Here is a 17,337-nt window from a genome sequence, read left to right on the forward strand (position 1 = left end):
CCGTGACATGAACGTTCACATGTCAAATAGGTCCACTTGTTCATTTCATGCATATTCCTACTTTTGTTTTCTATGTTAGCTATGTGTACATACTTAAGTACTCTTTGAATCAGCAGAATTACAAAAGAAGCCTCGCGGATCCTTCTTATTCATTTTAGCTCCGCATTCTTTGTTTTTCAGTCAGTGTTCAAACGATAAAAAAAAATGGCGTTTGAATCCCTCGATCCTTCTGTGGATGGTCCATGGATGGTCTACAGGCAGGCAAAAAATTACAGGGTGTTGAATGTCAGACAGACGGACGGCTTAGTTATCTTAGAAGATATCCTCCTTTCCTTTGTAGATATCCTGGAATACTAATAAAAAGCCCTTCATGGGTAGGTTTGTTTAAAAAAAATAAAAGCTTTTCGTACTGTTGATAATACTATTTTATTTCTTAAGTAAACTGCACGATGCTTTTTCGACGTACACGTTGGTAATGGCCCCCACAACGATGCAAACATCAAATATTCTTTCCATGATCAAACGTTGGTTGAACTTGCGAGTCACGGATTAATTTATATGTACCGATATTTGGATCGCCACCTGTGCAAGAAAAACGTAATATGTGTAGAGTTAGTTGCAGCCAGGACAGCTGTCCCTCCGGATCGTCATCAAACGAGATCAAGTAGGTACTTATGACAATTCTTCAAACAGACATGACGGGAAATACAATTTGCCTTCATCCCTTCCATTTTTTGTGGCCGATAACTGTCAGGCGTCTGTTCAACCTATAGTACCTGAAGTCTCTTTTTGGTATGTATATTTAACGCATTCGCATCACCAACATCTATCATCGTGCCTATCACTCACTATCTCTTCCACACAAACAGATGGCTGCTTACACCATTTGTCTATAGCAAAACTCTTCTCAGTTATGCTCCCCCATTCGGGGACCAAGCAGTGGGACCAGAGACCTAAGGCGTGTTGGGTACCAAGTAATATGTAGGTTAAAGGATAAAAGTATATTGGTAAAATAAAAGGATATCGGGCGGATTAATTTTTTGTAGCGTAAATTGGTTGCATGCTTACCTGCCCCTTCAGCTGACAAGTGAGCGTTGCCAATAAGGATGTCCTCTTGGGCACCCTCTCTGGATTCTGACCTGAAGTTGGCTGGCTGAACCTAATGGACATAAAATTGAATATTGTATACTTAGGAACCGTACGAATAATGAAGAAATACTTATTATTTCACGCTCAAATATGTCATACCTGACCATCGTTTCTCATAATGTCAGGGAATACAGAGCCAGGGAATCTATTGTAAATGCCATTAAGATTATAGTGAAGATTCATGTCCGGACCGATGTTTGCTTTGAGCAGTTGTTCCCAAATTCCACCTGAATAATAAAAAGACACAGTTAAATAAAATGTACCTCTATTATTAAAAAAGTCGGTTATTTACTTTACATAGATATTTTGGTCTAGTTTACTTACCCTTATCCATCGACATGATAGGTCGGTTAGACTGCCACGGGTACTCTCCATGAGCTTGGAAGTAAATGGCATATGTGGAAAGCTATAATCAATAGGTATATCAGTAAGTCCAGATTAGTATAAATTACGTAGAACAACATTACAAGCTGTATGTAGGTAATATGATAATACCTGTGTATAATAAAGGGCAAGCCAATATTTGCCCCCGTGGCCAACGTAGGCACTCTCATTGGCAGCCATGAAAGCTGTTGGAAGCTCTTGATGTAATCTATCTTGGGAAATTTGAAGATTGCATCCATACCTACAATTAAAATATATAATTAGGTATTTCACGCTTAGGTATATAAAGTGCGTTTATGCTTTTTATAATGCGCTACATCAAACAAGAAAGCCAGGGTTCAAGAAAAAAAGTGTCGCCTGTTGAGAAATTACACAGGTTACAACTCTTTAAAAATTGGAAGGCTAGGTAGGTGCAAAAAAGTACCCAGAAGAAGCTGTGCAAATCGTTTTACTCCGTACTAGTGCCACTTACCAATCTGGGCAAGCTTTCAGAATGTCATAAGGAGCTCTGTAATATTCCGCTCTTCGTACAACAGGGTTTCGTATGTTGAATCTTTCGTTGGGATCAGTGAGGTTTATTTGCTTAATTTTGATGTCTCGCCTCTCACAAATGTAATCGTAATGGAACTTAGGAAGAGATTCTCCTTTCGCGCAATAGGTTTCTAAACGGAAGATCATATTTTAATATTTTTTATTTAGTTTTGTAAACGAATTCTTAAGGTACGCATATTTGAACCTACTTTTATATGTTCCATCGACGGAATTGACAGCGGCATATTTATCGATACAATATCTGTATCCGAATATCGAAGGATATCGCAAGTAGGGCACTTTACATGTGAAGCGCCCTTCTTGGTACATGGCTCCCTGAAAATGTCACAAAAGCATAAAACACAGTGATCCTAAACTTAGCACCCACTATATATCAAATTCATGATAACTGAAGTCATGGTATATTGTTAGACTAAAACTATAAAATCTACCGGTGCAGGCTTTGTAATTAGGTACTAGCAACCAGGTAAATAATGATTCATCATCGTTTTAAGAGGTCCGTTACGCTCGAGCAACTACGAGGCTACAAAAGGTGAATGCGTTCTATTTTGGCCACACAGTTTATTACTAATGGTGAAACTTGCCATATTGGACCATACCGGCTGTTTTCTCGCGGTTTCTGCCGCCCGTGCCCGGTTGACATAGCCATGTTACTAGTGGATAATGTAGTTTTCCAACAGGGAAAGATTTTTTTCAAATCGATTCAGTTGTTTCGGAGCCTCTAGCTAGGGTACACATACAAACAAACAATAAATGTTTGCTCTTTACTATATTATTACAGACAAGAAAAATCACAAAGCGAAGTTTTTCTGTAGCGTTAAGTAAAAAAAGATTTTAAGTGGCCCTAAGCCTTCGTACCTTGCAAATAACACTGCGTCTACCAGGCGGCCTCGATACACCACCAAAGCAATACGATCTCGTCCCGTTGATCATGATCTCCGTAACCCCAATGTGGGAGACCAGCGTGATGCCGTTGATACCAGCCAATGCGAAACGTTGTAAACCAGCTCGTTTGCGCACCTCCACGTTGTTCTTCATACTCATTGTGTTTACAATTGCTTGCCAGCCATAAACGAACTCATGCATGGGACCTACATATTACGATTGGAGCTTTAGCATTAGAATTCTGCATCAAATCTGGGGCCACGGCCGCGCCCCAGCCAACTCTTGAACAAAACGGGCAGGGCCATGCTATATTTTTCTTGAAGCGATTCGCGGTTCTCCGCTATTTCACCCCCTATATAATTGATGCGAATAAAGCTAAAGGCTCAAAAAGGGGACCAAGAGCTAGCATTAAAATTAGCTCATTCTCAAAAGTAATTAGTTACACGATATTTGATTTAATAATCAGTGAGTTACAATCGACCAAAGTTACACAAGTTGAACAGAACTTGACTTCAATGAGGACTCAATACTTTTAAGATGGAAAGATTGCATAGACTTGTATTTTTTACGTGAATATTTTTGGTGGGATACAAACATATTTTTAGAAAACGATGTTTTCAAATTGCTAAAAATACATAAGTACCTATGCCGAAGCTGTCTCCGTCGAGAAAATTGAACATTTCCCCGAAAGAGTCCGGCATTAGACCGGATATCACAGTTGTTGTTTGGAAGCCTTCGTCGGGCAACATCGGCCCAATCTCATTTGCGGGGGTAGTGAACTCGTGCGCCGACCCATTGTTGAAGCGGCCACTACGACGCGATCGCGCCGAGACACCCTTAACAAAAAAACTCTCAGGAAATTAGTATACAGGTTAAGTCACCTAAAATCGTTTTGTGGCTGTACCTTATTCACACTTAATACGTCTTACCTGGATAATAGTAAATGTAACGAGCCAAATAACCGGCCCCATGTTGGTCGAGCGCCCGAGCACCGGCACTGCACTGGCTGCAATGTGGGTAGGCTTTATTACCTCCTTAAATTAATTGGCAGTTAGACCGTGCTTGTTAGGATTAATAACTGAAAAAATATTCAGATACGTAGGTACGTTTCAGTAGTTAAAATCTATGTATACCTATATCTATACTAGCTTCCGCGCGCGGTTTCACCCGCATCCCGATACGTCTGTTTCCCGTAGCCGGATGGTGACAAAAACTATCTTATGTCCTTTTAATTTAGCTTCTAGGCAACCTTGGATGGCTTGCTTAAGGTAGTAGACGGAAATGGTAAAGTTTAATGCATGATTTGTAGAAAAAAATATTCTTTACAGGATTTTTCTCAGGAGTAATTTTATACGAAGGTGTGTACTTTCCAGCTTGTTACGAGTATCTTTCATTAAGAGATTTTGTTTAAGCTTCTGCTAATTTTACAGGACTACTATGAAAATTACTACAGATATTGTAGAATTGAAATAAAACTACGAACTATATCAAAACAATTTTTATTAAAACATTTAAAAAAGCAAAAAATCAAAAAAGTTATTTTTGGCACCACTATACAAGAACATAACACTGGACAGATGTTTTACAGATCGAGATTCAATACGAGTATTTAATCAACTAATTCAAGAGCAAACAAACAAATAAGTAGGTACATACATAATATTAAGTAGGTTGAAACGGAAATATGGTTCGTAAAAGACCATACTTCATACTATCGTAAACGTAATTATATTAAACACTGGATATTTCATGAAATACCTTAGGAAACACGCTTAAATATATGCATCGTCCATATGGGAACGATTCTTGGGCCGAACCAGAATACATAATATGTTGAAATATTATAATTTATACAATAAAGATGTATCTACTTCTATAAATAATAAATAGAAACACAGGCTTACTATTTTATGTCTGTATGTACAAAATTCACCTCATGTCCATGTAAGTATTCCATAATCAGTCAATATTTCTAATCTACATATCTACTAAGTTCCGTTTGGTATTTCACTCGGATAAATAAAACAACTACACTATTACCACTCAGTTAAATACTATTAAAAATTCAAGCAAATATTGTGACAAACATCGACGACAATTAAAATGCGATGTTTAACCCCCACGCCAGCTGATGGGGTATATAATGTACACTACTGACTTCGTATCAGGCACACTGGTGATTCGCCATTTTCATAGTAAAAGGATGTTCACTTGTACGAAGGAATTAGAAAGGAAGGGGATTGGTTGTGACGGCTGGTGTGCAGTCCGTGACCACCGCCGCACCGATAGTTTGAAAGTACGAATATCTTATGGGGCACTACTCTAAAAAATTATGCCGCATGGCAACATTATCATATTATTGCCTGAACATATTCCAGATGTTTAATACTTAAAACTACCAAATAGCGCATGTAACCTGCATTCAGTGCAGGGTATAAAATACGTTATAAAATATACATATTAATAGGTATAAGCCAGGTTTCAAAAGTCGACCACACCGATTATATAATTGACCAGCGTCTGGTTGAATATGATAGCTTCACGCCATGATGACACATTAGGAACTCAATGTATCATACATAACAAACAAACTCGGTTTAAGTAATCCGTAAAAATAAAGACCAAACAGAGAACAGTGTGTAACTTGTTCTTCTGTGATTGCACAAACCACTTAGACGCCAAAAAATATTTTTTCATGACCCATCACTATTTTAGGGTTGCCAACATGGCGTGACGCTAGTTCATTAGATAAAGCTTGACTATTACCACGAAATATTTATTGACATGAATACAACAAGTTTACAACGTACGAAAACGTTGTACGATATCCTAAGTGTACGTGAGTATTGTTCTTTAATAACAATTTTCTTTAGCAATCAATTAAAGTTGTTAGAAATAGTAAAGAGTTTTCATCCACAAAAGTTAAATTTCACAGATAAATATTACACAATATAAATATGTACACGATAAAAGATCTCGCACATTTTTTTACAAATATAAGTACCAATATAAGCTCCAAATTTTTATATTTTGATTCTTAGAATATTAATAATAAAATACTTCATTTGGTACTACATCACATTTAGCTGAATTGAGATACAATAATTATATCATACAAAGAGAGCTTATTAATTATAACGAATCCGATATCGATTTTGACCGAGAATATTAAAATTAAGAAACCTAAGCTCGCAGCAAGCCAATGGTATAAATTAAGGCACAATTTTAATAGTACATGAAAGCATCAGTCCGATTAATAGCCAATCCGAATTGAATATAAAAAGCGCAAACATCTATCTATATATATATAAAAGAAAGTCGTGTTAGTTACACCACTTATAACTCAAGAGCGGCTGAACCGATTTAGCTGAAAATTGGCAGGGAGGTAGTTTAGAGCCAGGAGAACGACATAGGATAGTTTTTATTAAAAAAAAAAATACCATTTATTCCGGACATATAGCGCCATCTATTGTTCAAACCAAAAATCTGCCGGATGCCACTATTCCACGCGAACGAAGTCGCGGGCAAAAGCTAGTAAAATATAAAAAACAAAGGAACATCTTAATTAAGAAAATATTCACTCAAATATCTTTGGGAAAAATATGTTTAAAATCTTTGAATTTGTATACTTATGTTACCGGCAATCTATTAATAATTAAGTATTACTTCAGGTTAGACAAGATATAAATGAGTCCTCTCCGTCCTTACCTCTCGTCTTTTACAAATGTACTTAATCGGCTGCGTATTTAGTCTTGTATAGAATACCTAGACAAAGCATAAAATAAACAGTATTTCTTACATTATCTACCGAATTATATAGTTTGCCGGTAACTTTTACACTCATCTGAGTGCATCTAATACTCCGCATGTTTAATTTTCCGTCTTTAAGCGCGTTTACATAGCAGCTTTTTACTGTGTTTATAATAATATCGAGATATATATTACAATGGCACTATCGCATTTATTTACGGTGCACGCACTAAAAATGCGGTAGTGGAGCGCGCCATTTCAGCTTAGACGAGCATATTTTCTACATTATGTCGCGTTCTATCGCTAAAATGTACAAATAACTTGCTTCAGTCTTAGAAGATTCACAATCGTAGGTGCGCTAAAAATCCGCAACACGTTATGCACTAACATCTATTAGAAATTATTACAGCAATTGAAATTAACTTACGGAACCATTTATGTAGTCTGACAGTAATTATTATTTTATTAAAGTCTATATAGTACCATTCATAATTATTACTATTAGTTATGTCTACATTTCGGTTTTAGGAGTAACTAAGGGCGATGGACTCTTAGAAATTTAGGGAGATGTACGAACATCAATTATATATTTTTTTACATAATGTAGCCTACTTGTTACGTACTACTACGGTATCTTTTTTTTAAGCGATGGCAAAAATCAAACCTTCATCATCACAATCATTAAATGATCCCGCTGTGGGTAAGCAGCGGTAAGAGTGTCAGACTTTTACTGACTAAAAAACCATCGTGTCCACGCCAGGTGTACTGGTGGACCAGCGAGATAGACTCTCTTCGAGAGGCGTGCATCGCTGCTAGACACCTATACACCAGACACCGCAGGCTTCGCATCGGCACTCCGGTTGCGTAGGCCAAGGAAGCAGAGCTATATGAGGGATACAGAGCTGCGAAGACCGCCCTCCATTTGGTCATAATCCAGGCCAAGGAGGTGGCCAATGCGGAGTTGCGGGGAACTCTTGACAGAGATTCGTGGGGAGATGTCGTCTTAGCGGTGTCTCTACTACGGGACCTTAAGTAGGTATATGTATATTAGCAGAGAGGAGATAAATCTTCCTTAAATATGAAATGACAGTATTACATATTGGTCAATCATATTCTTGCATTAGTTTATACATACGTAAGTGCATTCCCTTCCGTGAAAGCCTCTATATCATAAAACGGATCACTCGATAATAATAAACCGAATTATTGAAAAATGCTATAAATAGGTTAATACTAGAGAACTGTACATGTTAAGAGTCTTCAACGTTTACACAATTCTATTTGTATTTTTAGTATCTACATTAATAATTTATTGACAATGGCAGTTAATTTCTGATAAAAAAATATCAGAAATCACTATTTTTAGAGTGTTCCATTCTTATCAAAACTTTTAAAATAAAAATGGCTACTTGTATTGGAAAAAAAAAACAAATATTTCCCACTATTGAAAAGTAGGTAAAGATTTTTTTGACACAACCGGCGAATAAATGGACTATAAATACGCTTAAAGACTATTAATACTAAAGTACTTTTTTATTCGACAAGGCAATATACACTCGTTTCTCAAAAAATCGAATTTAGAATACGTTGTTACGGATGCTGAGCTAATAATTTTCTTGCTAGTAACATATTCCAGTCATTAAAACCAAGATTCAGATCGGCCGCTTTTTTTGCAAAAGAGTTTATATTTAAAATATTTCAACATTAAAATGGGCATGACTAATATAGAAGTGACTGGGCTGTCTTTTAGATTAGCCTAAAATATGAGACTCTGTTTTTATCCTATTGACATGCCTATAACTATGACACCAGAATAGTGTGCTTTATAAGTTAATAATATACAGACAGGCCGCATAACATATTCACAAAACCTTCTACTAAATGGCCGTTACTCAAAAGTAACTCGTAATTATGATAGCAATACTATAATAGGTATATACTACGTATGTATCTAAATCTTACATATTCGAGAACAAAAAGTAGACATACTTGAGTATTCTTTTTCATTTTAATCTTCTTTTTCTTCAACTGCAGACAGGAACAGTTTTTGACAGCAGTGCGTGAATGTTGCTAGAATAAAAAAATCTTTGGTTTAGTAGTAGAAAGACTCCAATTAGTTGCACCACCTTCAAATAAAAATGCATATGACAGTTAAAAGGTTATTGGAGTAAAAATATTTGGAGCTGAAAATTATCTGGCAAAACAGGCCTTTTGAGGACTACTTATAACTTTATACGCACTGAATTAAAATTTTATAAAAATACGACAAATTCCAAAAATGTAAATGATCTAAAATTAATTTTGAAAATCTACTATCCATAATGAAAATGAATCAGATTTTTTAAAGTGTAGATAATATTATTATTGTAATCTACATATACTGTGACTTACTTGAAGCAGTGGCAATACATTGTGGCTTGGATCTAACGAGGCCGAAGTAGACTGGTACCCCGGCCAGCGTCATGAGAGCGCCAGCAATGACGGCCACCGGCTCACTCACCACCGGGACCACTAACAGCACTGCGCTGATGCTTACAAATACTATCGGCATCCAAAGTTGCACCTGAAATATTACTTCAAAGTTTTATGCCCGGTTTAACTCGTTACTGTTAGTTATTTGACAGATAATGCTATTTGTCAGATAAAGGCTGGTTAGATAGATAGATAGAATATTCTTTATTGTACACCAAATATGGACGAGGACATTAAAAACAAATATGTGTTAGTACAATAGGCGGTCTTATCGCTCAAAAGCAATCTCTCACAGACAACCTTTGGATGGAGTCGATTTGTGAAGAGATAGATTACGGGTAGTAGGCGTGCCAATAATGATTAAATAGGCATAAGCACTACATACACATATTTAAGGAAAATTGGATGGGAGACCAAAATATAAATATAAAGAAAGTAGAGAGAGTAATAGGTTTAAAATCATAGTTAAGATTGGCCGCCAGGGGATTTTGAAAAAAAAACTCTGAATACTAGAATTCCATTACCTTAATAGGCCTGGGCAAGTCAGGTCTCTTGTACCGGAGCCAGAGCACGGCGCTGCAACTAAGAGTAGTGAAGAAGGACTCCACGACCGTGCAGTATGTGATCAGCGTCGTCAGGTTATCCGGGATCAGCATTATTATTGATATCAGCATCTAATAATTACATACTTGTATTTTAGAATCTGTGGTTTAAATGCCCATCACGTGAAACTATTCAGGACATTATATCTTAATTAACAAAGACGTTGAGTTAATAATTGCTGAAATACCATTTACCCCGAATTAACCTTTTAATTAAAACATTGTCTCAATAAGGAAACACTTAATATGTAAACACCGGGTTAAATTGAGGTCATATACGATATAGCATACATCTTTAATTCTATATTCAAGGTTGATTTCTTACCAAGAATACAAGCGAAGGCAGGGGTGACATACACTTGACATTGATGTGCGCCAACAATTCGGGCATGTGTCCATTGCGGGCTCCGGCGAAGCACATGCGTGATGACGTCATAATGTGCACCGTGAGACCACCCAACACGGCGATAGCGACAAGGGTAGGCATGGCCCATTTCAGGAAACCCAGGCAGCTTACAGCAAAGTCCTTAATGAAAATAACAGGTATCAACATGGTATAAAAAACAAATGACTTACTACTGGCCAACAGGCATTTATCATGGAGAGATCCCGCAATCCCTCAAGCTTTTGCGCTAATGGGTCCCACTGAGTTTAGTGATTGCCTTGCTTTAAGTTACAGACGGGAAGGAAAACAAGAAATCAATGCAGTGTTACTTACCACAGCTATGGCTTCGGTCGCCAGTACCCCTACAGGTCCCAGCACGGCCAGGTACGAAACGTTCGCCAGCAGATATATGGCAGTGACCATCGGCAACGATACGTAGATCGCGCGAGGGAGATTCACGAATGGATCCTTTAGCTCCTCCGTCATGAAGTTCAAGTAATTCCTAGGAATTAAAAAAAAATATAGGTACCTTAGAATAAGATATTAAGGCTCAAATTCGCATGACTAAGTAAACGTCAGCTTTCTTAAAACATATGTTTTCTTAGTATGAATGTTTATGTTCAATTATGTTATCAAAGTAAACAGTTGTATTAAGAAAAGTGGACGTTAATTAATGTTGTCGGTGAAAATGAGCCTTTGTTGTACAGTGGGTTGCCAAATTATTAGGGACTTGGCTGCACTTGACTGCAGTTTTGAGTGGTGTAGGTGTTACAAAAATGTTTTATTTATGTTTGCCTGTTCTTTACTCTTTATATTATAAGTGGTTTTTGAGATTTCAATGGTTGGATTATTTTCTACAATTTTTTTAAATTAAGTGAGTGCTTCAGTTTGCTGGAGACGTGTGATAGTGAAAGACGAATTAAAAATTTTAGACAAAAAATATTTCAGTATTAGTGCCTGAAAATTATTTTAAATGTAAGTATTACTATTTAATATTCATGAAATTTTATTTTACGTGCACATATTGCAATATTTTTATTTTTTTCATATTTTTTTTTGCCTTTCAGCATGGGTAGAGGTTGTGATTTGACTCCAAAAAGAAAAGCGAAATTAAAACGCTTCTGCAACACACCAAGCACTCTCAAAGACAGATAGCAGATATCGCTGGTGTTTCTAAGTCAGCAGTCAACAAAATAAAAATTTCTTTGGACCTGGATCAGCCAATAACACCTCAAAGAAAAGGTCATTGCGGACGAAAGCGCATCACAACTCCACGTACTGACCGGAAAATACGCGATATCTGTTTAGATAACAGGAAAAAAAGTGCTGGATTATTAACCCAGATGGTTCAAGAGTCTGGAATAATGATATCCAAGAGAACTGTGCAGCGTAGGTTAGCAGAGGAAGGCCTGACAGGACATCGTCCCGCTAAGAAACCCAGGCTGACAGAGGCCATGAAAAAGAAGCGTCTAGCCTGGGGTCGTGAGCACCGGCATAAGACAATCGAGGACTGGAGTAAGGTCAGATAGGGTCCATATTTATAGTCGACTAAATTAAGAACGCATAAATAAAAAATATAAACAACTTTAATTTTTTTTTCAGGTGTGTTTCTCAGATGAGTCATCCTTTGAGATTTTAGCCGACAAGAGCAGCTTTGTGCGACGACGCCCAGGTGAAAAATACCACCCTGACTGCATTGTTGAGAGGGTAAAACACCCAGTTAAGGTAATGGTGTGGTCTGTCATAAGTGCCAAAGGGGTTGGGCGCCTCTACATCGTCCAGGGAACCATGAAACAAGACCAGTACAAGCAAGTTTTACAAACTCGCCTGTTGCCCACACTTGAAGAATGGTTTCCAGACGGTGAAGAATTCATGTTTATGCACGATTCAGCACCATGACATAAAGCCAGGAGCATAACCAAGTTCCTGGCCGACCACAACATCCCAGTACTGCCTTGGCCTGGAAATTCACCTGACATGAACCCCATAGAAAATCTATGGGAGATCACCAAGGCTGAAATAGCCAAGGAGAACATAACCACCAAGGTTAGACTGATCGAAAAGCTTATTAATGTGTGGCACCATAACCCAAAAATACAACAAAGTGCAAAAAACTGCATAGAAAGTATGCCCAGGCGTATAGCAGCAGTCATTGAGGCGAAAGGCAACGTCACAAAATATTAACTATTTTTTCTGCATGTACATTTATTTATTTATATTTTTTTATTTTTGTTATTTTATTCTTAAATATTTTTTATATCATTCTTAAATAGTTGTGTTATCATATTAAAGCTTTTACTATGTCAAAAAGTGTGTTTTTATAATTAATTTAAACCAAATACTTTACCAATACCGTGTATTTGTAACTGTCCCTAATAATTTGGCAACCCACTATAACTGTATTTAATTGTGATTTTGGAACACTCCGGCGGCCAATGTTCTATGCTATTTATTCTTAGAATTTAATCGTTTTATCTACTCTTCTGACCTATTTAGAATGTGAGTTATAAACAAAATTATCTCTAAATGAATAACCGTAATACCTGTTTTTATTCTTTTTAGCATTCTTAGTCAAACCACGAATGGGACATTTAATGCTAGGTACATAATATTTAAATGGTCAAAACAACTACTAAGCTAGACCACATCGGTATTTTCCGAAGTAAATAGGCACATTTATGTTTTCCTTATGTGTAACTTTGACAGCAACTTATAAGGCAAGTGTGATGTTTAATAAATTGTGCTATTTTTCGTAAGTATGTAATTCGCAGTATAAATAAAAAAAAATGCGTAATCAACATTACATCTGAGCTCTTTCAGAAACAGGTACGCCCAAAAATTCTATTAAATAAATTGAAACTTTTCCAAAATCATTACAGATTCTAAACGGTAATTCGGATTAAAAACGATATCGTCAATGTTTGAGATCTTCATGAAACCAAATCATAATGTATTTTTTTGAGTATGCCAGTGCGTAGGGGTGATTAGGGTAATGCGAAACCAAGACATGGATATTGTTCTGATCTTAAATGCAAAGGGTTTCTTTCTTTTTGTAATGGATGCAAACAAAAATGCTTTACTTTTCGTTCACAGAATCTTATTGAAATTTACTCTGAAAGTAACTTACCAGCCCGAGTAGGAAAAAATACCGGAGTAGAATGCGACCGACCAATCGCTGACCGATGACTTTGTGCCACCCCAGCCATCCTCAAAATGTTCCGTACCTCCTTTAAGGGAAATAAAATTCGTTATTAGTACTTCAAACTGGATTATGTCATGCTTACTAGCTTTTACCCCGCAGGCATTGAAATAGTTATTAACCATTACTTTTGAATCCGATAAGGCTCTGATTACGATCGCCAATATAGGAACTAAAAACCTACTTATACTGAAATAATGTAGGTAAATACGAAAAACTTGTATAATTATTAATTTGCTTTCCTTTTGAACTACTGAACATAGGTATTTGGATGTTTTGTTGTATAGGTATCAAGTCTGGGCAACATATAGACTATAATTTATCTTGGAAGTTTGAAGTCCTGATGCAGAACAGCAACAGACCAGCATTGACCAATCCGCTTTCTACTACACTGAAGGACGTAAGATAATAAATTTTCCATACCTTTGCTCATCCAGACGATGCCTCCCATAATAATGATGACCAACGCCGTGATCTTCGTGAACATGAATACATTTTGTATGCGAGTCGTGAATTTGACGTCGTAAGCATTTATGAATGTAAGAAAACCTAAAAAAAAAAACAGAGCAATTAGTTTTTTCTCCAAGTCTGCGAGATTAGACGCTTTCGTTTCCTATGGATCATGTTATGCAAATTCAAACCGGTGTATGGCATTGAAAATATAGGTAAATAACCTACGGTGATATCCTGAGAAAGCTAACGGGTATTTGTGTTGTTTCATCGTACTAGAACTACGGTCGTGTTTTGCAGATATGATAATAGGTAAGGCGAGTAGTAAAAAAGTATTACTATAAACCACAAATAGTTTAATTTATCTCCTTTAAGTTCAGCAGCCATCATGGGTCCTTCATGATAATGACTTTTTAGTTACATATATAGTTACCAAGTACCAACTTACTAAACCTGGCTATTCTTTATTTAAAATTAATAATAAATAAAAATAAAACAAACACTCACATATTGTAACAGCTGCTATAAGTTTCCTGCATATAGGATCAATAGGACAGTCAGGGAAAATTGGATCCAATATATTGTTTGCAAATGTCAGTGACATTATAGCGTTTGTAGTTGGTCTGGAACAAAGAGTTGTATTTGAATATAACAATAAGTTTAATATCTTTAATATTTCCCATGCACAGCTAATATTTGGTCACTGTTATGGATAAAGCATAAAACAATAACAGTGCAAGTCCATTGTGATTCAATAAATCAATCAATATTGATCATACATTGTAATTGATTAATTGACTTCATGACATACTACTAGAAATATCTGGATTATAATTGATCAATGTTGTGATCATTATCTCTATACATATAAGAAGTTCTTTTTGTACATTGAATATCCTACTAATATAAGAAATGTTAAAGTTTGTGAGAATGTATGGATGTATGTTTGTTATTCTTTCATGCAAAAATGGCTAGACCAATTTGCTTGAAATTTGGTATGTAGATAGGTGATACCCTGGATTAACCCATAGGCTACATTTTATCAACATACCACACGGGCGAAGCCGTGGGCGGAAGCTGGTATAGAATAAAAATTGTCTGTGTGCTAAACCTGTGTTCTTAACAAGCTTACCAAGCTGTACTTAGTGTTTGTTTCATGACGTGTCATGTGGTTTCGATGATGTTGGTGGGGGTGATAATGACAGTAAAAGAGATGATAAGGGTAATGGTTACTATCGCCATGATGATGATGAAGATCATATTATGAGTATCTAATAAAAGATGGTTCCATTCTTCATCATTCATCTTTGAGAATATTTCAGATTCTAAAACAAACTGGAAGAATAATATAAATAGTGTCCAACATATTTATGTGTTACTAGCCGTTTTCCCGCGGTTTCACCCGCGTCCCGTGGGAACTACTGCCCGCACTGGGATAAAATATAGCCTATGTTACTTGCAGATAATATAGCTTTCTAATGGTGAAAGAATATTTAAAATCGGTCCAGTAGTTTTTGAGTTTATCCATTAAAACCAAACAAATAAACAAAGTTTTCCTCTTTATAATATTAGTATAGATATATTCTCGTGTTTAGGGCATATTTCCTTTAAGATTTATTAAAATTGTATTCACTAGTATGTAAGTGAGAGTACTTAACATCCACCCTCTCAGTCACAAAAGGATTGGATATAATGTATAATGTGTACCAAAATCAGTATGATAAAATGTTAACTTTGAACTTAATAACTACTAATGAAAATACAGTATTTAATTATTTTAGTACCTATGTAGTTAATGTACATAAAGATTCTGTCTTATGAGTACTTACACAAAAACTAAATTGGCATCCCATAGGTAGAGGAACGCTGGTAAAGGTCCATAAGCTTCATTGATGTAGTGATAATCACCTCCGCTTTGTGCCAACGTTGTACCTGGGTAAGAAATTCATTACCTCCAAAAACTAGTCAAAAATAAAAAAATACCATCGCATGGAGTTACACAGAGTTATACAGGACATGGAGTTATGCGCACATATCAAGCGTTTTAAATCCTATTTCTAATGCTCTTAATTCAAATTACATTTTCTTAGGTTTGGTGATATGTTCAACAAGTATTTCTTACCACTATGGAGTATGAAGGAATTTGATAAAACAAAAGTAAATGAAAAGAAAGTTAAAATTGTTTATTTAATAACTTGTATTCCCTCCCTGAGCTCTTATTGCTGCATCCATGCAGTTTTTCATAGATTGGATGAAAGTCACTATCAAAAGTGGCATTCCATTTCTTGGATTGCATTTTGCAGCTGGCAAAGTGTTTTTGGTCTCGCACAAATTTGTGTCTTAATTCACCCCATAGATGTGTTATTAGATTCATGCACCAGCTAATTTCTGGCCATTGTATATTGTCAGTAAGTCTGAGAACATGTCTTATCGAGGGATATGGGGTTGCCCGGGTTGAGCAGGTCAGATAGGCACTCGCTGTTTGTAAAAACCTGGTCATGTAAAAACATGCATCCAGTTAGACTGGAGGCCATCATCTGAATATCCTTTTCCCAGATATGTTGGGGTCAGCTTCCCGTCCAGGCAAGACTGGTTGTCAGACTTACTGGCTTCTGACTACCCGTAATGACTATAAGAAGTCAATATAACATACCTACTCACATACTTTAATTTAATATTTAATTTAATCTAATACAAAGTAATACGTGCTTTTTGTGACTAAGAATTTACAAAAATTGACTTACCTAATTCGGCGTAAGACATGGCTCCTAGGGTAGCGAGACCTCCACAAGCGGCCCATACAGACAGTGCGCCCCACACTGACCCAGTTTTATCCAAAACCTCTTTAGGTGATATAAAAATACCACTACCGAATATTATACCTAAAATGATAGCTACTCCTTCAAGCAGCCCAAGCTGCTTTCGCATTTTCACTATTTCACCACTCATCTTTTTAATTTGATTCGGATGGTTGTAAATTAAATTTCCTCTTCACAAAGTCTTCTTAGGAAAGCTGAATTCTGAGCTAGTCCTAGACTTAACTAACCTATGCGGATGCCGTTTACATTTCCACATTTAATAGTGTGTTGCAATGTGTGTGTTGCGAGCAGTGTTTCCACTAGAACGATTTAATTTTCCCACACGGCAATTCAGATTCCCCTTCTACGGACTTTTTTCCCTCAAAAATTATTTTGCCGTAGTTTTGACACCACACCTAAAAATCGTTTATTTATCGTAAAAAAGAGGTGAGGTATTTCGAACAGAAAGAAACCTTTTTTTCTTAACGATGCCAAAAATCATCAAATGACCCCTCCCGCTGTGGGTTAGTAGCGGCGAAGCGAGGGAGTGTCAGACTTTTTTGACTAAAATTCTATTGTGTTCCGTCGTAGGCTTTTTATGTACCAGGGGCCCGATTCTAATAATGTAAAAATTGAATCGCAATATGATCGCAATAGCAGTTTTAACCATATCGGGCATTCTGCTACTATATCTATACTAATATTATAAAG

General features: G+C 36.4%; 2 protein-coding genes across 2 annotated transcripts; both read right to left on the reverse strand.

Moving 5' to 3' along the window:
- Positions 1-401: 401 nt before the first annotated feature.
- On the reverse strand, positions 402-4,217 carry LOC124644950. The gene is made up of 10 exons (XM_047184645.1): positions 3,900-4,217; positions 3,614-3,806; positions 2,944-3,176; positions 2,274-2,400; positions 2,006-2,195; positions 1,645-1,774; positions 1,474-1,555; positions 1,249-1,376; positions 1,069-1,159; positions 402-582 (listed from the first exon to the last, which is right to left on the reverse strand). The coding sequence occupies exons 1-10, from the start codon at positions 3,939-3,941 to the stop codon at positions 500-502; spliced, it is 1,299 nt and encodes a 432-aa protein (XP_047040601.1). The 5' UTR covers positions 3,942-4,217; the 3' UTR covers positions 402-499.
- Positions 4,218-4,453: 236 nt separating this feature from the next.
- LOC124644949 (Y+L amino acid transporter 2) lies at positions 4,454-16,950 on the reverse strand. The gene is made up of 10 exons (XM_047184644.1): positions 16,573-16,950; positions 15,658-15,760; positions 14,336-14,451; positions 13,802-13,927; positions 13,307-13,406; positions 10,513-10,681; positions 10,120-10,320; positions 9,717-9,866; positions 9,112-9,283; positions 4,454-8,790 (listed from the first exon to the last, which is right to left on the reverse strand). Exons 1-10 carry the CDS (start codon positions 16,775-16,777, stop codon positions 8,729-8,731), a joined length of 1,404 nt encoding a protein of 467 aa, XP_047040600.1. The 5' UTR covers positions 16,778-16,950; the 3' UTR covers positions 4,454-8,728.
- Between the last annotated feature and the right edge of the window lie 387 nt (positions 16,951-17,337).

This window comes from Helicoverpa zea, chromosome 31 (genome assembly GCF_022581195.2).
Source record: "Helicoverpa zea isolate HzStark_Cry1AcR chromosome 31, ilHelZeax1.1, whole genome shotgun sequence".
In the NCBI taxonomy this organism is placed as follows: domain Eukaryota; kingdom Metazoa; phylum Arthropoda; class Insecta; order Lepidoptera; family Noctuidae; genus Helicoverpa; species Helicoverpa zea.